The sequence below is a fragment of the Cupressus sempervirens genome, chromosome 11, assembly GCF_028749045.1.
Source record: "Cupressus sempervirens isolate cs-2001-9-10 chromosome 11, ASM2874904v1, whole genome shotgun sequence".
Classification (NCBI taxonomy): domain Eukaryota; kingdom Viridiplantae; phylum Streptophyta; class Pinopsida; order Cupressales; family Cupressaceae; genus Cupressus; species Cupressus sempervirens.
Genome location: NC_143128.1, coordinates 701,007,209 through 701,033,037, shown reverse-complemented (window position 1 = coordinate 701,033,037; position 25,829 = coordinate 701,007,209). Strand labels below are relative to the sequence as shown.

At 33.6% G+C, this 25,829-nt stretch overlaps 1 protein-coding gene across 1 annotated transcript in view; it reads right to left on the bottom strand.

Annotated features, from left to right (window-relative positions):
• Nucleotides 1-400: 400 nt before the first annotated feature.
• LOC149531619 (uncharacterized) overlaps nt 401-25,829 on the bottom strand; it is a 68,273-nt gene continuing 42,844 nt past the window's right edge. The window contains exons 4-5 of the mRNA XM_089810598.1: nt 1,094-1,357; nt 401-967 (exon numbers count right to left, since the gene is read on the bottom strand). Coding sequence (XP_089666724.1) covers nt 1,255-1,357 — 103 coding nt within the window. The 3' untranslated portion in view covers nt 401-967; nt 1,094-1,254. The remainder of the gene's footprint in view (nt 968-1,093; nt 1,358-25,829) is intronic.

Sequence of the window (25,829 nt, the reverse complement as noted above, 5' to 3'; positions counted from 1 at the left end):
TCAAAATTAAAATATAATGTAGTTAAAATATCTATAAATTATTAAAATTTAAGATATATTGAAAATTGTGATAATTGTTTATAAATTATTCTTCATCATTTAAAAGATTTAATAATGAAAAAAAAAGTTAGGAATAGGTGACAAGAAAGGTATGAAATAAAATTTTGACACATAAATTATCAAAATTATATTCAACTTTATTAAGGTTATAATCTATTAATCTTTAATTTTCTTTGAAGCTCCATTTGTTTTAACCAATCAGATTAAACAAAAATAGTTAAATATTAACAGTTAACCATTTTTAACAAAGTTTCACACTAACAGTAACATTTCAACAGTGCATTGAGAATCAAGATGCTAAAAAAAAACTTACAAAGTCATAGACTAACGAGAACAATGATTTGAGAAGCCAAAAACTATTGTTTTCATTGATAATATTTTAGACTGTACAATGTACATAGTACTAATTCATGGCATAGATATTGAAAATAGCTGATTAAATCAGCTTAGTTTTACTATTTTGTAATTTATGAAAAAGGGTAAGGCCCAATCCAAAGAAAAAATTAAAAATACAAATATCTTTAAAACATTATTTTCTCCTAAGGCAAAGAGTAAGGGAACAAGTTACAATATTCGTAAATAGGGTTGAGGGAATAAGGAACCAGGGAACCATGGAGGCTGGAAGCATGAGCAGGCTGAGGGGCCAAAAGTTTGAAATCTTTAATCAAAAAGGTCTTCAAATCCATCTATGAGGAATCTGTTGGAGAAGATACTGTCACTAAACTCGTCCAGCCATGTGAAGTCAATCTCACTAACATCGTCCAACAACAACTATTTCTGTAGGAAATCCCTTCCGAGCTACACCCACTTTCGATGGCGAGTCAATTATCATTCGTTCATGCTGAGCAAGAAAGATGCTTATGTATAATGCACCCCGTGCCTTCCTCCTAGCACTTGTCTGCTACATCTGCAAAAGAGATGTCAATGCCCAACCCCGGTATCTGCTTGGCCAATACATGAATTTTGACATCATCTTCTAAAAATATTTTCTTAAAAATATTATGCAGAAGCATTAGCATGTCTATTTGATTACCTCCAAAGTCGAGAAGAGACGCGAGGAAGCAAGAGGTAATATCCATGGACACACAGTACCTCTTATTATTTCTCAAGAATTCATGACCGAGTACGATGAATATAGCATGGTGGATAAAAGGACTTTGGACATCTACCTTGCAAACCATGGCAATGACATCATCAAGAATCATTCCCAGAAAGGACTTTTGCAAAGCCATTGCAGTGCATTTGAGGCAAATTGGCGTATCCATGACTACGATTCAAAAAACTTTGCAAACTGCAACTGCAAATCAAATTCAGATTGAAGTCTGAAGAATATAAAAAATGATAATAAAAGAGTAATTGAAGAGGCTATTTAATGACATTTGCTATCTAATTGCACTTTCAATTCCATTATGATAGTTGCATTTAATTCTTTGACGTTCATGATCTTTCATATCTTGATTTCTCGTATTTCTATTAATTTTAAGTGTCTGAAACGCTGAAATGTATTGACATTAATGTCGGACAATTGATAATGTATGAAATTGAGTAATAATTTGCATGCAAACCTTTCCACGTGTCTCCATTCCAGAGAATTACGTGCAATTGTAGGTCTTTTCAAGTGAGTGGCCTAAGATACATCTTCTATCATTGATCTCCAAGTAATCAATGGTCAATAAAACTATTGTATTTACTATTAATAATATGAAAGTGACGGTAGTTGACTTGGTAATAGTGACACTGACGTAACGATGTTACGACATTATTAATAACACACCTAAGACAATACACAAGTTGTTACTTGAAGTGACTACTCAGCAATCAGTATAGTCACTAGCCAATACATGTGCAAATTTTGCTTTCAGATTAAACAATTTTTCAGTTTACCACTGAAGATTAGCCAAGACCATTATTATTCATTTTTCTACAAAATAAGTAATTCACCTCTGACATTATTAATTCAGTTTTGGCAAAGGAAAAAAAGAGCCATCATTTATTTATCCGTCGGCCAAAAAAAATATTAATTCGCCACATTTAAAATGATTTTTTCTAGGGCAAGACAAAAATTGCCAACATATAATATTTTATTTTCCTATATGAAACAAAAAAATCACCCTCGACATTAAAATTTTCCTGCCCACAAAATGTTGGATTCACTAGCATTTTAGGCATTTTTTTAGGAGGGGTTTTTTAAAGTTATCCCTGTGGTTTACACTACCAAATTTTGTAACTTGATAAACACTGAAATAACTCAGTAAGTACTTAACATAAAATCTTTAAGATATTATCTATGATTAATCTTACTTAATTTAGTTGCATACATATGAAAGAAATAGCATGAACACAAGTGACACCAAGATTTAACGTGGTAACCCAATTTGAAAAAAACCACCAATTACAACTAGTTATTGATTTTCACTTTTTAGTGAGCCTTATTAGGAGCCAACTCTATTAAAGGTTACAAAACACATTGTTAGGTGTGACCCTATTAGAGAATTTAATCTCCCTATTAGAAGTGGCCTTGTTAGAGATCTTTAGACAATTCAATTAGAAATGCCACTTTGTTAGAAGATTTGCAAATAGTTGTTAAGCCAACTCAGTTAAGAGATTTATATCACTACTACAATGGTTAGAGAGTAACAATGAGATGACTTGATTTCTGATGCAACTGAATCACTGATTACAGATCTCAATTCTAGCTTGTATACTTGATCCTTCCTAATCGAATGTATCTTTGCAGCACAACAAGGATATTTTTCTTATCTTTCTAACTCACTTCCTCTAAGCATCATCAAATCCTCTATTCGCTTCCACTTATGCTTCTCATTCAAATCTTTAACTTGACCTTATATTTATATCTTATACATTATCAAGTTTACTTGAATACAACTTAGAATACTTAATATTCAACTTCTCAGTTGGTTAGAACTAATAACTAAATCAATTGAACTCTATATGCCAAAATAATAAAATCTTTTGTTAGTGGACCATGCTCGGTAGACACTAACTTAGAAATGATTTTTTTGTGTTAACCAAGTAAACTCAGTTAACATTGCATATTCACAAAATTCTTTTGGTAACCAAGTGAGCTCGATTAACACTAGTTCCATCCATCATTTTCTTCATTTACCGAATGAGCTCGATTAACTCTCAAATTCTGCAAACTTTCCTTTGGTGACTGAGTGAACTTGGTAGACCTTGTCTTCTGAACTAAGAAAACTCTGGAATGCTAAAAAAATATAGGAAACTATCTTCATCGCCCGAGTGAACTCGACATATATTGACTAGTAATGACATGAAATTTTGTGTAACATCAAAGACAATACACAATTATAACACCTTGGTGAACATTTTGTTGGGTGATGATGCCTTTTGGATTAAATAATGTAGGAGCAACTTATCAACGAGCCATAACTTTGATTTTTCATGATTACATCTATAAGATCATTGAAGATTATGTGGATGATATCTTATTAAAATCTATACAAAGAGAAGATCATGTTACTATTTTATGACAAATATTTGAATAGATTAGAGGTTACAACAAGAGATTGAATCCTAAGAAATGTGTTTTTAGAGTAGATTCTGGTAAATTATTAGGATTTATAATCTCTAAGAGAGGCATAGAATTAGATATTGAAAAGATTGATGCTATTGTCAATATGCCTCCTCCTAAGAATATTTCTTAGCTACATAGTTTAAAAGTAAAAATAAAAGCTATTCATCACTTAGTTTCTAATTTAGCTGATTGAACTATTCATTTTACATCCTTGCTTAGAAAGGATACCACTTTCTTTTGGAATGATGAATTTAAGCAAACCTTTGAGGAATTTAAGGAGTACCTTGTATTTCCTCTTATCTTGAAACTGTATAAGCCATTTTATTTGTATACTTCAGTGACTCTAAAGGCCGCGAGTGCCTTGTTAGATCAAAATGATGATACTAGTAAGGAAATACATGTGTATTACATTGGTCAAACTTTACTTGATTATGAAACAAGATACACAAATTTGGAAAGATAAAGTCTAGCTATAGTTTATGCATGTCTAAAACTGAGGCATTATCTTATAAATTTTGAAGTCAATGTGATTGTCAAGTTTGATCCTCTGAAACATCTTTTCTCACAAACTGATCTCTTTGGCCATTTGGCAAAGTGGGTGATGTTACTTACAAAATTTCATATTAATTTCATTTCTCAAAAGTCTATTAAGGGACAAGCTTTAAAGAATTATTTAGTTGAATCTCCTTGTCCTCATTCAAATACATGTTCTACTTCAATGGAATTTCCTGATGATAATATTCTAGCTATTCAACAAGATGATATTTGGGAATTGTATTTTGATGGATCTAAATGTAAGATATGTTCCGGTGTTGGTATTATTTTAATTCCTCCTATAAAAAAATTTAATCCCTTGATCATATAAATTAACCTTTCCTTGTACTAATAACATTGCAGAGTATGAAGCTCTTAAAGTTGGCCTACGAGAAACTTCATCTCTTAACATCAAACACTTGTAAATATGTGGAGATTTGCAAATGATTATAGAACAAATTAAAGGAGGATATCAAACTAAGAATAATGAAATGACACAATATACAGATTTGGCTCTTGATGTGCTTTCACAATTCTCTTCTTATACGATTCAAATCTTACCTAGAAAATATAATCGGCATGTGGACTCCATGGCAAGCATAGCTTCTTTAGCGTGTCATGAAAATAATGCTAAAAAATTTCAATTTACTATACAAACTCTTAAAAACCCTACAATTTCTAAAAAGATTACCTCTTATTGTTTCAATTTGCATTTGGATGAATGGTATTCCCACAATTTTCAGTTTTTGAAAGATGCTAATTTACATGAATCAGCAACAAGAAACACACATAATCTTATTCGGAAGCTTGCAGTGTGCTACATTATTTTAGGATATATGCTTTACAAATGATCTTATGAAGGATTGATGTTAAGATGTCTTAATAAAAATAAAATCTTGATACTTTTGGCAAAATCTCATTTTGGTTCTTGTGGAGGGCATTTTGGTGGAAAATTTTTAGTTAATAAATTACTTAGAATGAGATATTATTGACAAACGATGGAGGAAGATTCTTTCATGTTTGTTAAGAAATGTCCTCATTGTCAATAACATAGTAATTTGATTCATGCTCCTTCTCGTGAGCTTCATAATCAAGTTTCTCCACAGCCTTTTAGTATTTGGAGTTTTGACCTTATTGAAAAAATCTCACCAACTTCTTCTCAAGAACATACTTACATTTTGACTACTACAAATTACTTCACAAAGTGGGTTGAAGTTGTCCCTCTTTATTCAAAAACTATGGATGTTATTTGTGATTTCATCCTTAATAATATCATAACAGAATTTGGTATACCTTCAGTGATAGTTTTGGATAATGGTACTTCTTTTAAAAATAAAGAAGTTGTGAAATTCTTGAAGAAATATTGAGTTCAACATATATTTTCAACTCCTTATTATCCTCAATCTAATGGTGAAGTTGAAGCATCAAATAAAATCATTGAACAAATTTTGAGAAAAATAGTTAATAAACATGAGAAAGATTGGCATACTCAATTGACATATGTTTTATGGGCTTATAGGAAAAGTGTTTGTATTGCCACAGGTACTTCTCCTTACAGCCTCATTCATGGGACTCATGCTATTATGCCTTTGGAATTAGAAATACCTTCTTTGTGTGTTTCATTTCATGGGATAATTGACAAAGACACTTTTCAGGAACAACGCTTGAAAGAGCTAGAAATGTTGGATGAACAATGAATACATGGATTAGAACGTAGAAAAGCTTATCATCAATCTCTAAAGAAGCAATATAATCATAAGGTTATTGAATGAACATTTTCAGTTGGTGATTTAGTTCTATATGAGAATCAACAAAATGTGAATGTTACCTGGTGAAAAAGGAAAGTTTAGCCCTAATTGGCTTGGACATTTTTTTGTCATTGAAGTTGGTTCAGGTGCTTATAAACTTGTTGAGATGGATGATGTTACCTTTAAGGAACCTATGAATATTATGCATCTTCAACGTTATTATCGTTAAAGTTCATTTGTATATTCCTTATAGACTTTGTTTTATAGGTTATGTAGTTTTATCAAATTTACATATTGAATATATTTATGTACCTTCTTTCTTTCTATTAAGTTTTTTATCAAACATACAACTAATTAGTAAAGAATTTTTTTTCATTCGTCAAAAAGTGATTCAAGTTTTGATACATATGTGGCCAATGACCCTATCTATCACTATATGTATCATTGCGCTCTGATGGACGATGGCTTCTAGATCTCTCTAGCATATAATAGGAAGATGAAGATCTATGTGTCTGTGTGTGGCTCCTCGATATGCTCACACCATGTGAGCACTCTTGGGCACTCTATAGCATAGCTATTAGTTTTTCCTTCCTTTCTCTATACATCCTTAGCTCTTGTTGGACAACTACAAAGATATCAACATGTCTATCAGGATCTCTATAGCCAAGAGAGCACTCTTGCTCACTCATTGGTAGTTGGTAGGATATGCATGTATCCTTTAGAATCTTAGATACAAAGCAGCTCCACTCCACTACGCTAGCTATAGAATAAAAATTACATGTATCAATTTCATACTTTTTCAAATTAAATTAAATATTTAATCATATCTCATCTTTCATACTTGGATCTCCCTCCTGGACATCATTAAAAGATCTGGATGGTGGGGACATGGAGTGACCACTCTCTCTATGCTCAGTATGTCTAGGCCTCACTGGTGGTGTCTCTATGTGGGCATGTAGAGGCCGTTGTGATCTCAGTGGTGATATGTGATAAATGTGTACATTTACACCAGTATCACCAGTCAGGGGCACCTCCTCCTCTCTCTCTCTCCTCCTCAATGGGATCTCCCTTAGAGATGTGCTCCTCCTCATCTCTAACATCCTCGTCCTCCTCTATTGCACCATCATATTAGTGTGTCCTCTCTAAAAGACCTGAATCGCCTATAGGATAATCTTCAATAAAGATGGGGCAAGTCCCCTACAGTCTCCAATACTTAATGTAATCTCAGCTCATGCCTGAATAGGTCACATTTGATGGTACCTCTATATCCTCTTTTTCATTTGTATCACTGCCCTCTAAGTCTACTATCAATGTTTGGTGTATGGCATTGAGTCTCTGATAGTACCTCGTCAGATGTACATAGCGAGGTACTACTCTAGGGACTTCCTGTAATAGGCTAAACTATCTCATCACCTGATCATAATAGTATTGCATCACTATATGATTTTGATGACCCTCTAGCAACATCTGTCACTATGAGTATCTCATCTGGAATCGTGTATCAAACCACTCTGTCATCTAGCAGTAGGACCTCCATATCACATATGCACTTGACACGCGGTCTAGAGATACTATGCAATAGAGGATATCTCCAAATTGTTAGGCATTCCTTAGATGATGAACAAAGACTCTCAATGTACTCACATCTACCATCACTAGAACACCATGTGGACATGTACATGCAAAATGCTCAAACATCTAAATCTGCAAGAGTGTGCATATTGAGAGACTCTCACTCTAGTATCTCACTAGTTGACAACTTGTGGTATAGCTAGGCTGACATGCTACAACCCCATGAGAACACAGTTCTCCCACTCTCCATCCTCTGTATAAGATGGGTAAGAGGTGTAGAAAATATGGTACCCTTTGAGTTGGGTAATATAACCAAGGATATTATACCAAGCATCACTCTTCATACCAAAGGTGTAGGGCCTGATAGTATGGATAATAGAAGGACATGATCTGATTAGGTTCACATCTATGGAACCTATCCCAAGAAATACGCCTTGTTTGCAAGGATCTCCTCATAGACTTTTTGTGCTCTAGGTCTGATGGTCTCACCTTAGACTGGAAGCCACAAGATCCTATAGACATCCTCTAATGTCACTATAATCTCTCCTAAGGGAAGATGGAATGAGCATGCATCCTCATCCCACCTCTCTATCAGAGCCCATAGCATGGCTCGGTGTAGCCTGATCCATGGTAGGACTACTACCCAGTACATGCCTACATATCTTAGTAGTTGTATCTCATCCTCATCGAGCTTAGATAGTTTCTCTTTGATGATCACAAGAAACTCTCCATAGGGATGCTCTTAGAGATAGATTGTGTCTTGTAAATAGAAAAAAACATCATATCAATATTCTACATCATCAAATTTGCAAATTCAACTTTCCTCGGTCAAAATCAACCTCACTTAGGTTAGAGTCAACCTTCTTGGGTCAAGGTCAACCTTTCTAGGTTAGGGTCAACCTTTTTGGGCTAAGGACAACCTCATCCCAAAATAGGTGGAGACCTTCTAGTCCATGTCAACCTTCTTGGGTCAAGGTCAACATTGCTGGGTTATGTTTGACCTTTAAAGTTCAGGGTCAACCTTGCCTACAAATATCAAATATTTGGAAAGTACAGGAACAAACAACAACAAACTCACCTCAAGAAGTGATTGTCTGATAGCTAGGCATTGTCTCAAAAGCTCCATGTGTGTTGCTCAAATTTCTTCTCCCCTCAGCATCTTGTTTCCTCTTTTTAAATTTGGAAATGGTAAGAGTGAGTAGGTATGACTTAATTTTAATTATTTATAGTTAAATTTAGGATTTTTTTTAGGATTTACTCATGGTAAACTCATATTCCCTTTTTTATGCATTTAGATAGACATCCACTCTTTTCATCATAACTTGACTTTGGTAACTCCATTTTTAGTTCCATCAGTGGCATTGGAATCATTATTTAGATACCTAACTCCTTGAATTAGTTTATGAAGGGTAGGAATCCTTCTAATTGATTTAAGAAAGAACTTTTCAACAAACTCCATATCCAATATATAGAGTTATCCTTATCACCCGGTTTCACCCTTTAGAAGTAGAAAGCCAAAACAGGGGAGCTAAGCAGCTTTATGCACTTCTCAAGTGTCATTTAGTAAGATTTAGGTGATTTATGGATTTTCATTAACCTTGTGTGTTGCAAGCTCTAACATTTTTTTGCAAGATCTTTACATCAAGGACTTGGTTATATCCTTTTTATTTACTATGATGTTTTCTTACTTTAGCTTGCATATTCACATAGTGCCATATCTAAGCTAAATTGGGAATGTATCATCTTAAAATGGAAGAAACTCCATCTTGATAGGTTTAGCACCTTCTTTTAGTACATGTATCATGATAGACTTGCATTTAGGATGCATTCTGCACTTGATTCCTTTATTCTAGGTGAAATTAGGGTTAGGATCTCAAAGATTCTACTTAATTTCCCTCATTTATGGCCCTTTTTTCAAGGTAGGACTTAGGCATAGGTCCTCCTAGCCTTCATCATGTTCATCATAGGGTTTGTGCCTATTCCTAGCATTTAGTCTTGTTCCAATATCATTGCTAGGTCTCTAGGCATCCTAAGGACCTCCTATTTTCTATTCTGGCTAGATCCAGACCACTACGTCAAGGTCAAGGTCAACTAGGTCAACCCTAACCTAGGGAAGGTTCAAGGTCATCCCTAACCTAGGTTAGGGTCGAGGTCATCCTTGACCTTCTTTGGGATTTGATCCCCCTTTTCAAATTTTGGTCCAGGAGGGCCTTAAAATCAATGTTGGGCTTTTGGATCCGAACGTGAAAGGGTTTTAATTTGAAATTAATTTATTTATTTTACCTCCTTAGTTGGTTATTGTGATTGGACCATAATTCAAGGTGAAATTTGAATTATGGGTCCTAACATTATTCTAGGAGCCTCACCTTGAAACCTCTGTATAAAGACTCTCATTTGCATTCATTTACAACTAGAACTAGAACAAGACGACTATAAGAGGATGATATAGAAGATCAACTCATTATTGATATCAAGCACTTTTGTGAACACACCATTGTGAATCATTATTTGGAGCAAAAGAGATCCTCTCTTCCTTGATCCACTATTATCAATATTCAAGCGTTCAAAGATACAATCATGGGGTAGCAATTACAGATTATGAGTTTGGTAGGAGTACTTTAGCCTTGGGGGCTTGGTATGCTTTCTTATCTTATTCAGATCTATGCATTTATTTCTCAAACATATTCATCCTAGGGTTTCAATCTAGTGGATTAGATCTTGGCATTACACATTCAATATACACACATATTCGATTATATATGGCTATTCGTGGAGGTGAAAATCACCAAAACAAGGGTTTGACTAAGGCAAAACCCTATATAGCCACCCCAAAAACCCCATTTTCAAATATATGTAGGTGTTGTTTTGAGAATCAAAGTACAGATTTGGATACCCTTTTCGAAAAACTTTCAAGATCTACTAAGAAAATTTTCATCGGAGCAATATAGGTCAAGGTCAAATTTTTGGGGCATAATTGTGCCGTGGGGTAAGATTGTGCCCCACTATCTAGGTCAAGGTCCACCTACTCTCAGAAGGATAAAAAAATTTTGGGTTTTCTCTGTCTCTACATTTCCACTCCAGAACATGTTGCAAAATTTCCCAAAACTATACACATGCATAAAAAAAAAGGTATTTCTAGATTAGTTTCATCATGTGGAATGCATCTTATTTCATCTAATTTCAAGGATTTCCACATTTCTATTACTTATTCAATATCAACTCTAAAACAACAAATGAATAGTGTTGAATGTTATAAGCATAGTTAAAGCTCCATTTTTACCCTATTCATTAGTAATGCAATACTATCCAATTTGGTTATAACTAAGATATTATTGTCACTTGGTTAATAAAGAAATTTTGTGAATATCAATCTATTTAAAACTTTAGTAACTTAGTTGCAAAATCTTAAAGCATAAAGAAAATAACATGACCACGAATAACACCAAGATTTAACATAGAATTCCAATTTGGGAAAACCGCCAACTATCTAGTCACAATATTTTTCACTCTTCTGAAGTGAGCCCTATTAGGAGTCAACCATGTTAAAGGTTACAAAACATACAATTGAGTATGACCCTATTAGAGGACTTAGATCACCCTATTAGGAGTGGCTTGGTTAGAGGTCTTCAAACACTTCCATCTTTAAATATCACCTTGTTAGAGGATTCACAATATGAATGTTAAGAGATTTCTTTACTTCTACAATGGTTAAAAGGTAACAACAATTTTGACCTCATTTAAGAAGTAACTATCTTTGTAGATTTAGATCTTTTTTTCTAGCTTAACCTATGGATCCTTACTGATCAAAATATTCTCTGCAACTTATCTTCCACACTTTCTTGCTCTTCCCTTTCCTTTGCTCATATATCCATCTTAATCAATATTCTACGTGTACACTTTATCCTCACAACTTGACCTTTCATGTATATCAAAAGCTTTGTCAAGTCATCTTGAATACCCTTTCAAATAATTAATAAACATCCAAATAGTTGGGCTCAATCATTTAACTATTGGACAATTGTATTTTGTTGACACTAAGTCAATACTAAGATTGAACATGCGATTACTACTGGAAGTCCTTTGATGCCCAACCACTCAATTAACACTGCAAGCAGGATATCCTTCATTAAACAATTGCTCGATTAGCACTAAAATGTCTTCATTACTTGACTGCTTGGTCAACACTGAAATATGCATGGTTAATAATGTGAATCTTCATTGCTTGGTTAATACTGACATTTATGTAACATCAATTGCAACATACAATTGGAGAATTGTTTCCAATAGTGTTATGTCCAACCAATGTTTTGTATGATGTTCATAATGATTAACTCTAACCCTATATCTAAGAACATCTCTAGTGTTTGATGAAGGATGATTATTCTCATTCCAAAATGATATGAGAAAATCTTTGATTCTATTGTCAATCCTATCAAAATGAGGAGCTCTACGAGTAATTTCCCAATTTCCTTCCAAAGTGCTATCATCCTTGACCACTAATCTCCTTTCCATTTACCAAATTACTCATGGGGCACAAGGTAAAATTGTTGAGTTCACTCCTAATTATGTCTATATTAGGGACATGGAGACTAGAGATGTCATAGCTATGGGAGTTGTTGATCATACATCACGCTTGTATTCTTTTGCACATTTTGTTGATAATGATGATGATATTCATGATGTACCTAACCCTTTATCAAGGGTGAATAATTCATGTGAGGAGAACATTGGACACTTGAATCATTTTATTCTTGAGACAAGTGTTGAACTTCCTACTCCTCTACCTCCTATTTCTTCAAACATGAGTTTTGTTGTTCAACAGGATGATCTTTATGCTTCAGATCGAGCAGTGTGGGATGAATTCCTAGATGCTCTTTCAGATGAGTCTCATAATGTAGATTTGGTTAATACATCTGAGGAGGTTTCTCTTCGAGATACTTCTTTACCTTCTTCGGAGATTGGATTTTCCAACTCTTCATGCTCTCTTAGTTTTTCACATCTCATAGGTCAGCTTGATGGTGTGACAGAATCTATAAGCTTAGAGACACTTATTCAATCTTCAAAGATGCATAAATGGAGACCTTCTTCCTCCTTCCTCACTTTTTACGTGGAGTGGCTTCTTCATCGTTTGATGTATTTATCTCTTCCTAAGGGGAGACATGTTTGTTGTAGGCATTGGATTATATTTTTCTTGTAGGTACTTTTCATCTACATTGGAACTTCTTCATTATGGGGGGATATCATGTCTCATTATTTCCTTCCTATGGGGGGATCATTCTTTGTATATACATGATGTATGCAATTTTTGGGGGGTCTTGAGTACTCCATCCATCCATGCATTTTGTTTTCATCTCTCTTTTTGGATGAGGGTTTTTCCCATGAGGTTTTCTCTCTTTCTCCACTTTATGAGAGATTACATTTCATGTATTGCTTTGCATATTGTACATGGGTACCTAAAATGGCCTTGTAGCTGGGACCCATCTTGCATTGTGAGTTTAAGTGCATTCCCCTAAGTTGGACTTAAGGGGGGGTGTTGGTGTAATTAAATATTCACTAATTAAACTTACTTAAGCTCTCTTAGGATAATGCATTGCATAGTAGTTTGTGATTGAGATACTTGGGAGTTTGCACCTCAATTAAACACATGGTGTAGGAGAATTCCACTCTGGGTGGTCATAATTGTTATCTCATTCCACCTTTAGTGTACTTATCACATTATCATCCTCATCATCGCACCCACTTCATTGCATAATAGAGGATGATCCACCTTTCATGGACATGTGATTCCACCTTGTGTGGGTGATAGCTTATCTTCTCCTTATCATTATCTCTTATCGCGATCCTAGGGGTGTTGTAGAGTCACCTAAAACTCTAACACTAATCTATGGAGACAAGAATGCTTGAACATATATTTTATTTCTAAGTGTAAGTTTAAATGAACTTAATCTAGAATACATAAATGAAATTATAAACAATATTCTACACTATTTCCCTTTGTTGTAGGAAAAACTAATGGTTTTTTTACCAATGGCTATAGGAGAAACATAGTTATATCTAACCTTAATAATAATGAAAACTAATCCTACTAACTAAATTCACTCCTACAATTGGGCCCCCTTGGATGAGTGAACAACTATGAAATCAAAATGAAGCGCTAAAAAAAATAGTGTCATCTTTTTTGGTGTAAAATCATGAACAATACAAACTGGAAATAATAACTATATATTGAATTTTGTTACATGTTACAATCCCTCCTCTACTATCTTAGGCACGAGTTCACAACTTTATTTGTAGCATTTGAAAGAAACTAACTTCCTAAATCTAGCCTCAGTAATTGAGGACTTAGCAACATCATAATAAGCTATATGAATGTGAAACACATTGTTCTTATTTGAACAGGTCTTCAACAAATGTAGCATGTCATAATATTTGTATTTATGTGCAAGCAGTTAACAGTTATTAGTTGTGTTGACCTAATCTTTAGCTGACCATTGGTATAAGGCAGTTGTATAATGTTGTCATTGCATCACTTTCTCATGCTTTTCCTTATTATTTTCTTTTGACTTGTTCCTAAAATAGATTAGTTCACATGCAATATATTAAAACACATATTCATTCCAATAACTCATAGAAAATATTAAATGCACACATAGAATATTTCTTGCTCATATACTTGGGTGCATGAACCTACCCATTAAATTTTAAAAAGGAATAAAGTATTTTATCTACCAATATGTACATAGGATTTCATTTATCACATATAAGTTCTGATTGTACCATTATATCCATAAAACTATATGATGTCTTCAACCATTAAAAGTAGAGTTATTATAGGTTTATGCATAATATATAGTAAAAAGTATTTGGATTTTTAAAAGGAAAAGACCCTACAAATAACTATATAACCCATACAACTTATATTATTTCCTAGTCTCATTAAATGACATGTGATTAAAATAAATATTGTTTGAAGTTTTGAAGATGAGGACAAATTTAGCTATGAGATCAACGATTGAACAAATTCAAAGAAGATCTTATGAAGGAGATTTAACAATTTGAATTGGAGCACAAAGCTCAACGTGGAAGTATATTTCTTGAGCATCTAGATTTAAGGAATCTAAACTTCATGAAGATCTAATGATTGTGATTAAGCAAAAAAAACCTGAAAGATTCTAGAGGAGTGGCAAACATTTTCTATTTAAGGGATGAACTCAATGTTCATTTTTGTTGATTTTGTTGATGTCAATGAAATTGAAGAAGTAAGTGATATCTAGAAGGATTATTGAGTAAAATTGTATTATGAAGAACAAGAAAGAGAAGTGTTAAGTTGATGTGTGGAGTGAGTGAATCAGCCAGAAGGGATATGAAGGAAGAAAAAGTATTGAAAGATGAAATAGATTGAGCGACACAGAGATCTGAACAAGTAAGGTAGTGCTAAAACCTAACAGATAATTTCATTGTTACTTTCTAACTATTGTAGTAGAAAAGCTTTTAACCAAGTGCACCTAACAGTCTTATTGAAATCCTATTGATGTAGGGAGAGAGCAACTTAAGAAGAATCAACTCAAATTAAGCTTACAAACAACCCTACTTAGAGTTACACACAGAAGCAACATTCACAAAAGCATGTACATAAAGAAAGATTCCATACTTTTACTTGGGTGTAATTAATAAGCAACACATTCAAACATAAGGCTCATTAATTGGCAACCATGCTAGTGTAATAATTAAAAGAAGTCTTTCAACATGCTTTGCTATGAGGCCATCCAGGTTTCAACCATAGACAATGAAATTAAAAATTTAGAATCCAATTTGTATCTATCCTACTTGTTAACATCTCATACCACCTTTTCTCTCTTTCTCTCCCAGTTACATCTAACCAAGCTTCTTATATAGCCAGCTAAGCCACAAGTTAGCTAGTCAAGCATTTAATTACTTTATAGGTCCAACCTAGGAAGAATAAACTAAAATTGACATTAAATGAAACATAAGGTGATGCGCACTCGAAGGTAGATCCACAGGTGTCTTAGGAGTCAGCTCCTAACTTCTCAATCAATCATGATAATATATGAAACCATGCGAAAAGAAACAACACGCTACGCTAGAAGAGAACATGCCAAAATAGAAACTACAAAGAATGGTTCATAACTTGAGAAGTACAAATGATCAAAGGTTGTTCTCTTAGGAGGATCAGGAATAGGTCCTCATCAATGTGTTAACTCTACATAACACAACACCAACAACATCAATGACTACTTCATGAACAATAAATTGGTATAGAAAACAAGATATGTTTTTGGTTGATGCAAGATTGCTCAAAGACCCAAGATGCTCCTGCATCAGACACCTAGGGTAAAGAATTGATGTCCACATCAAGAACTACTCATTTTATGACCTGAATCATAAAGATCCAACTCATATTGTGTAATCCATGAACTATCTTCGACTGGATTGTCTTTCCATTGAACTAGGTATTCCATGTAATCCTTTCGTCTCATACTCTTTCTTACTCTGCTATCCAAAATCTTTTCAGTGTCTTCTTTTTGCTTTCTAGGATAATCCAAGTTATTGTCATTCTCATCTTTTGATTAATAGTAGTCAAAGATATCTGCAATGTTAAATATAGGTGATATATCCATATCCTCTAGCAATTCCACTTCATAGGCATTTCCACTATCAAATTTCTTCAAAATCTCATAAGGTCCAAAGGTACCAATTGGAAATCTATTCTTCTTCAAATGAATCTTAACCTCATCACCAACTTCAAAGGATTTGTATCTCTTCCTTTTTATCAGCTCTTTGTTTATACTTCTGAGTATTGTCTTCTAAATTTCTCTTAACTTCCTCATGTAAAGTTTTTATGCAAGCTGCAAAGTCCTCAGCTTCAACACTCCTTCTTGTCTTAGTAGGCAATTCTCTCAACTCTATGGTTCCTTTAGGATGAAATCAAATACCAATCTCAAATGGTGTTTTCTTAGTACTTCTATGCACAAAATTATTATATGAAAACTTTGCTTGTGCCAAGACTAAATCCAATTTAGCAAGCTTATCTCCGACCAAACATCATAGTAAATTACCCAAACTTATGTTCACTACTTTTGTTTGGTCATCTATGGGAGGATGAAATGTAGAGCTATACTTCAACTCTATATTCATATTCTTCCAAATTGTTCTCCAAAAATAACCAGTAAACTTAGCATCTCTATTAGAAATGATAGTCTTAGGAAAACCATGCAATCTTACTACTTCCTTGAAAAATAAATCAACTACATGCAATGCATCAGAGGTCTTCTTAAAACATATAAAATGTTTCATCTTTGAAAACCTGCCAACCACTACCAAAATAGAATCATTACCTCTCTAAGTTCTAGGCAATCCAAGAAAAAAATTCATGCTCACATCTTCCCAATGTCTATTAGCTACAGGTAAAGGTGAATACAACCCCACATTTTGATTAGTTCTTTTTTCTACTTGACAAATTTTGTGACTTCTAACCATTCATTGTACATCCCTATAAATCTATGGTCATAAGTATCTCTCAAAAATTAGTTTAATAGTATTATCAATCCCAAAATGTCTAGCAAGTCTACCACTGTGTTTCTCTTTTATTATGTTCTCTCTCATAAATCCTCTAGGTATGCATAACTGAATTCCTCTAAAAAACATATCCTCTTGAATGAAATAGTTAGTCCATTTATCACTCACTCTCTTCTCCAAAAAAATTTTCCAAGGTTTTGCAAAATCCAGATCATTCTCATACAAACACTTCAAGTCATCAAAATCAAGTACCTCAACTCTCATCTCTATCAGTAAATTTCTTCTTTGGCTTAATGCATCAACGAATTTGTTTAACTATCCACTCTTATGCTTTAATGAAAAAGAAAAATTTTCTAAGAACTCAACCCACTTCATATGCCTTTGATTCATCTTATTCTAACTTCCCAAATACTGCAAAGTTTTATGGTCAGTGTACAACACGAAATCCTTAGGCATCAAATAATGTCTCTATTTCTTTGAAGCTTAAAAATAGCATAGAATTCCTAATCATAAAATGAATATTTTCTCTTAGCATCATTCAAATTCTCACTAAAGAAAGATACATGCCTTCCTTCTTGACTCAAACAACTCCAATTGCACTTTCACTAGCATCACATTCAACTTGAAAAACTTTACTAAAATTAGGCAAAACAAGTATAGGTAATTCTGCAATCCTTTGCTTCAATGTCTCAAAACTCTTTTGTGCTCCATGTGTCCATTTGAAATCCCTTTTATCTCCTCTCATGGTCTTAGGGATTGCATTACAAAAAGGAACTGAAATTCCTAATAAACTTCCTATAAAAACTTGCCAATCCATGAAATGATCTTACCTCTCCAATATTCTCAGGTCTAGGCCAATCAAGAATTACTTTCACCTTCTTAGGATCCATCTTCAAAACATTAGCTGAAATTACAAAACCAAGATACACAATCTCTTCTTTCATAAATGAATGTTTATTTAAATTAATCAACAACTTTTCCACTTTCAATCTCTGCAATACTTGTGTAATATGTTCAAGGTGCTCTTTTTTACTTTTACTAAATATCAAAATGTCATCAAGATACAAAATCACAAACTTAGTCAAGAAAATTTTCAAAACTTCATTCATCAGCCTCATGAATGTACTAGGTGCATTAGTTAGACCAAAGGTCATAACCAACCATTCATAAAAACCTTCATTAGTCTAAAAAGAAATCTTCCATTTATCTCCTTCTCTAATTCTAATATGGTGATGTCCACTTTTCAAATAAATCTTTCTAAAATATTTTGTTTCACTCAAACTATCCATTATGGCATCCATCCCAAGAAAAGGAAATCTACATTTCACTATTATCTTATTTATAGCTCTAGAATTAATGCACATTCTCCATTCCCCATTCTTCTTAGGTGCCAATACCGTAGGTACAATAGAGGGACTCAAACTTTCTTTGATCAATCATTTCTCTTGTAATTCCTACACTTGTCTATTAAGCTCGGTTTCTCATTAGGTGTTAACCTATGTGGTGCTTAATTAGGAAAACTTGCTCTAGGTATCAAATCCATACAATGACTTATACTTCTCACAAGAGGCAAACCATTAGGTACACTATCAGAAATGATGTCATGAAATTCTGTCAGCAAAGGTTCAATCTCATATGCATGTTCTAATTCATCTTCTTTCTCAATTTTCCTAGGACTCAAAGCATAGCAAACATTCTGTTTGTTCATCTCTCTTGCAAACTTATTACCCTCAATTAGACATACTCTAACTATAGTACAATGATTTTCACACAACTTTTCCACCAAAGGTAACAATATTTGTTTCTTTCCATCCACCCAAATAGTATACTGATTCAATCTACCGTCATGCAAAGCTTGTCTATCATACTGCCAAGGTACCCAAAACAATATGACAATAATCCATAGGCATAATATCACACAAGACTTCATCATGATAATTCCCAATTTTAAATTTTACAAGGCATTGTTTATTTACAAGTAATTTATGCTCCTTTTGGATCCAAGCAACATGATACAACTTAGGATGTCTCAACCTCTATAGCTGCAATTTGTTAACTAGCTCTTCATATGGAAAATTATCAAAACTTCCATTATCAATCATTACCTTGCAATAATTTTCAGAGATCTTACATCTGGTCTTGAGTAAACTTCTTCTCAGAATAGGTTTTTCATCAGTTTCTTCATTCCATAAGACTCTTCTTACCATCAACTTCTCACCCTTCTCAGGTTCGTTAGATGTTTCATCAACTTCTTTACAAGCTAAAGTATTTCTGCTATTACCTCTATCTTTCTTTCTAGAGTTAGTACATTCAAAAGCCATGTGAACTTCTTCTCCACATTTGTAACAAGTACCCTTAAACCAAGATATTTCTTCCCTTTTTCCATTATTGTTATTCCTAGAGTAGCCAATATCATTTCCTCTAGAGTAATTACCTCTTTTACCAACAAGTTCATCCTTCCGTCCTTTATCTTGCACTGAATTGTCATATCTACTACTTTCTCCATGAGTTCTGCCTCTGCTTCTCTAAAATCTAGCACCTCTTCCTCTCTATCTTTGATCATGTTTCTTTCTCAATCTTTCTTTAGCATTTAACACAAATTGATATGCTTCTTCCACACTATCCATTTTAACATAGATGATCTCATCTTGAATTGATATTCTTAGGCCATTTAGGTATCTAGCCACCTTTTCAACTTCACCATCCACATCTCCAAATTTGATATCTAGTTTGTATAATTCATCAGTGTATTCCTTCACACTCATGTCTTTTTGCCTCAAATTTTGCATCTTCCTCAACAAAATAACTTGGTAGTCTGTAGGGAGAAACTTCTTATTCATCTTTCCAAGTATTTGCATCCATGTTTTGATCTTTTCCTTTCCTCTCTTCTATCTATCATTTTGCAAATGATCCCACCAAAGAGATGCATGACCTTTCAACTTTGTAATTGATATCTTAACCTTTTTATTATCAGGAGTACCTTCATACTCAAAATACTTTTCCATCTCAAAGATCCAATCTAATACCACATTAGTCTCAAGTTTTCCATCATAGCAAGAAACTTCAACAACAAGTCTAGCATTCACTTTAGACAAAACTATTAGAAGCCTTTCTTTACCCTGTTCAACTTCAGGCTCAGGATTAGGGTTAGATACTGCCTCTTCCTCATCATTAACATCTTCAAGATGTACTCCTCTTCTTTGGGTTGTCTCCATAGCTTCAAGTATGGTTGTAATCTGCCTCAACATATCCCTTATAGCATTGTCAACATTTCCTCTACCACGAACCATCTTGACAATAGTTCTTGCAAGATTGTAGCCTTTTGCAATTTATAGGTTAGATCTCAAATCTGCCACCCTAGAACCAATCCAATAAGATTCCCCATGATTCAATCCTCAAGAAAGAAAGAACTCTGATACCACCTAACACAAGGAGAGAGAAACTTAAGTAGAATCATCTCAACTTAAGATTACAAACATCCCTACTCAGATTTACACACAGAAGCAACATTCACAAAACCATGAACATAAGGCAGGATTCCAAACTTTTACTTGGGTGTAATTAATAAGAAACACATTCGAACATAAGGCTTATCAATCAAAAACCACACTGGTCTAATGACTAAAAGAAGTCTTTCAACATGCCCAATTGTGAGGCCATCTAGGTTTCGGCCATATACGATGAAATTACAAAGTTAGAATCCAATTCACATCTATTTAGCTTCTCAACATCTCATTCCACCTTCTCTCTCTGTCTCTGTCTCTATCTCTCTCTCTCTCTCTCTCTCTCTCTCTCTCTCTCTCTCTCCATCTCTTCCCCCACCTAAACTACCTCTAACCAAGCTTTTTATATAGCTAGATAAGCCACAAGTTGGCTAGTCAAGCATTTAATTACATTATAGGTCCAACCTAGGAGGAGTAAACTAAAACCAATGCTAAATGAAACATAAGGCAACACACACTTCAAGGAAAATCTACACGTGTCTTAATATTCAGCTCCTAACTTTGCAATATGTATGAATAACATATGAAACCATGCCAAAAGAAACAACACACCATGCTAGAAGATAACATGCCAAAATAAAGACCGCAAAGAATGGTTCATAACTCGAGAAATACAAATGATCAAAGCTTGCACTCTTAGGAGGAGGATCAAGGATAGGTCCCCATCAACATGTTAACTGTGCATAACACAATACCAACAGAAGAAATGACTACTTCACGAACAACAGATTGGTACAGAAAATAAGATATATTTTTGGTTGATGCAAGATTGCTCAAAGACTTAAGATGCTCCTACATCACCTATATGGTGACATTTTGTTGAATGTTTTGTAAGTCCTTTATAGCATGCGACTCTTTAGATGTTTCAAGGAAGAATAAGGTCTAGATGATCTTTGGTGAAAATCCTTTAACAAGGTCACATTAACAATGTGTATGTAACCTTCAACATGGTTGGATCCAGATAGAGCTCACTTCAAAAGAGCCAAATTGTTGGGTTGTTGGTTCCTAGGTGTTTTTTCCCTTAATAGGGTTTCCATGTTAAATACTTGTATCAAAATTGTGTGGATGCTTATTGTGATGCAATTTTATTTCATATTTGTTGTTTATTGTTGCAACTTTGTATAAGCTGGAAGTTTACTTTGATACTTAGTATATTAAGTTGTCAGTTTGATGCAAATTTTATATTAGTTTATGTTATGATGTTAGATTTGGTTACCAAGATAATCATCTAAAAGATTAAAGAGTTTGATTCGGTGAAAAGAGTTTTTAAGGCTTGTACAATAACTAGTTATAACTTATTCCGCCACTCTTAGTTATTTAACACGAAACTTGTCCCCAAGGATTGTGGCCAAAAAATTTCTTAAGGCCCTATGTTAGGGTGCTAATAGTGAATTTGATCTTGTGGTTTCCTTGGATTTTTTTTTAATCTTGAAATGATGGATTGAGTATAAAAAGCTATATACATTCATGATCTACAACTTTGCAACCAAGCAATTGGATTCAAGATTTGAAGGCAAGAATCCATGATCAAGTTTCTCCAAGTCTCAAATGCTTCAAAATTATTCAAATTAAAGGAAATATTCTCAAATTGAAGCAAGTTTCTCTCCCATGATGGAAAAATAGAGGAATTCTCAATCAAGCAACAATATACTTCCATTTACACTCTTTCACCTTTATTGCAAGCGATTATCAAGCATAGATACATTCAATATCTAGGAGTGACATTCATAGATTCATGCATTTATGAAGACATTCATGGTTCTGCATTACATTCCAAGGTTGACTCCTTGATTTCATATACATTCAAGAACCTTCATGGGTATGAGTGATTTCTACATCCTTCCATGAGGGTTTTTGCAAGATGAATCAAATATTTACCTTTTTACATACTTTCCTTTATGTAATTTCATTTCATTTCCAAGGTTGATTACTAACTAGGATTTGACCAAGGAAAACCCCTTTAGACAACCTTTTCCCCATATATATGTGTGTAGGAACAAGTTATAAAGTTGTTGGAAAAAATATAGAAAGATAAAAAACTTGTTAGAAGATCCCTAAGAATTCAATAAAAACTCTAGGTAAAGATTGCCAAAACTGTTATGTACCTAGGTATAGATCACCAGAAGCATTTTGTACCATGCATTTTGTTCCCACATTTTATCCACTTTATGGTTTCTAGTTTCATACTTTTCAACTCTCTATCAGTTTATATTAGTCTATTTTTTCCTTTTAAAAATAAATTGCCTTTAAAATCATTATTTACATTATGTTTTCTCATCATTTCCATTTTCATTATTCCATATTCGGAAAAGGATCACAATCCTATTCCATACTTGAGTCTCCTCTTGAGCCTAGTAGGGCATCTTCCTTCCAAATGTTCAATGGTGAAAATGGATGTGTGAATTTACTTATTTAACCCATCTCTGCATTTCCCTTATTTGTACAAAGAGTAAAATAAAAATTATACCTCCCAAAAATATTTCTATCTGTAGATGAAGATGATAAAGAGCTCCTGAAGAATGTCGCCAATTATTTGATCTCTACCAATTTATGAAGTGTTGTCTATTGAAATAAAGAAAGCCTACAAAGATGAAGGTCAATAGATAAAACTAAGATCAAATAACAAATCCAAGATAGCATGATTGACATATAATACACTACTAGAAGTGCCTAGTGTTATGCACGGGTGCTAGAATCTTGCAAATACTCCACTAAAATAATTCCCAATGTGAGGCATGATTCAAATTTTAAAAAATCTTTTTCAACTCCCTCCTATTAATCATTATGAGACAAAACTTATGCACATTTAAGTTGTATAGTTGAGTAAATCTAACCCTACTAAAGGAAGTCATGTTCCTTAGAGAGACAATTTTACAACATAAATTTAAATATATTCAACTTGCTTAACTAGTGAAGATATCTTATTAGATGAAGAAGATGAATATTTTAGTTACAAAATGGAAAGATAAGATGATAGAGTCTTTGGTCCAAAATTGAGTGTCTTGGCCAAGGATGCCATCACGATGTACAAACACACACACATAATATGCTAATGTCATACATATGAAAACTTTTTTAGCATTATGCATTCGATGTTGTCATTGATGTCAACTTATTGAGTGCATTTGTTCCAACTTGATTAAGTGTTGCATGAGCTTATTATTGTACTTGGGTATAAAGAAGTTCCTATGAAATATGTATTCACCATGATAATGATTTTTAGGGTTTTAAGGGAAATTAGGGAGACATAGCCATATTAAATATAATGTAGAATAATGTGGTTCACTCAATGTGTGCTACATCCACTAGAGAAATAGTTGTCTATGTCTTTCTATTATTTAGAGAAGAGAAAATTACACTATGATAATTCTACTCCCCATTAATTGATTTGGGGAGAAATGCACTAGAAGAAAAAGCTACCAAAAATCAAGTCGAACAACATGATTAATCACCACAAAGAATGATCATCAACTTAATTTATGCACGGAATGTGCTTGGTCTATGGAAATTTGAAATATGTAGGAAATAATATTTGAAGATGTTGTTATGATATTTAGTGGAGATGAGAAGTCAATATGTTGTATATTCAGGAATGGTTAAGTATGAGAAGTTAGTATATGTTGGAAAGAGCATTTGTGATCCTTATGGGAGAATGCTCCAAATTGCTCTACATAGGTAGTTGGCGACTTTCTATTTTGGTGTTACCATATATGGTTTGTGAATGTTGCAATATCCTAATTTTAGGACCACCTAATTTTAGAGTCTAAGGTTGTATTGTTTTATTTGCTGGTAGTAATGTCTCAAATATCACGAAGATGAAGGGTTAGCCTAGATAGTTCTTTGAACTAATGTTTCTAAGTATGTGGATTGGCAGACACATTTCTAATATTTTTGAAGTGCTTGAGTTCAAATATCTTATGTTGGTTGGCTTTTCAAGTGAAGTTATGTATCTTTGAGCATGACATTGTTGTCTATGTTGGTCTCTGGTGAACTTGGTTGATTTTGGTGATTTGATTTGTGAATTTAGTTTACATTTTTCTTTGGAAGAAGAGTTAAGTTGATATGGATATTGTTGTGGCATGTTGTCTTCTACATGAAGTTTTGTATCAAAGATTATTTTTTGGGCTGACTAGTAGCATGGTCCTAACTTTGGAGAATGGTGTGGTGTTTTTGCTTTAATTAAATAAATTTTGGGGGATGTATTGTGATGTATTTAGGCCCCCTTTGCCTCTTAGAGTGAACTACAATGAGTATAACTATTTGTGGTGGTAGACTTTGTATAAATGATTCTTGCCTCTATTGTGGTCAATCTAATTATAAATCTTCATGATAAAGTTGATAGATATAGATGTGCAGATGGTTAAGTTGAGGTGTGGATTAACTTGGATTGTACAAGGATTGAATGTGAAGTTAGTGTAATGCAAATGTGAAAGAGAAGAGGTGCAATAGTGTAAGTTTAACACATTCATTGCAATGGTTGATTAGGAAATCTTACCTATTTTTAGTTCATCATATCTATGCCTTGCTAGAAGATTGTGAACCTTTTGGTAGCTTGTGCATGCTTATATCTTTTCATAGAGGAACTGTTTGTTTTAGTGATTTGCAAGTCCTTTATATCTTGCTTTAAAGTGTATGCCTCAACCTACAAGTCCCTTTTCAAGAACATTACTGCCCTCAACGTACAACTCAAAACATTTGTATTTAATTATCTATATTATGAGTTTGATTATTACCATGATTTTTATTGCATCGAGTGTCCATGTAAAAATATGGTGTTCATGTATTTGTGTTGTCATTACAATATCTTGCTTTATAAAAAGTTTGTTAAAGATAGCTAATAAGTGTGTGTGACAATATTTTTAGATCTAGTCAAGGCCTATTCATCCCCTCTCTTAATGCATTCAAGAACCATAGTATACTCAAAATAAATAACTCTATGTTTTGCCAAATTTGTTAAACCTAGAGTTAGAAACATAAACATAAAAATAGGATAATATATTATTATAAATGATATACATATTCACATGCAAACTTCCACATGGTTGACTGTAAAATAGATTAGGGTTGTTTGAGGAGATTCCTTAGTCATGTCCCTATTTTGGTATTTCCACCTCAAAAACACCCAAACAAATATATAGATCATAAGAAAAATAAGTGTTGATTGATAGAGGATGTGATAAATCCAAAAATTCTAAAAAACACTAGAGACACAATAGACATGGTTGTGTGAAAGAGGATGTCATAAATCCAAAGATTCTAAAAAACACGAGAGAGAGAGAGAGAGATTTTGAAAGTGAAAAGAGGAGGGAAAAAAAAAAG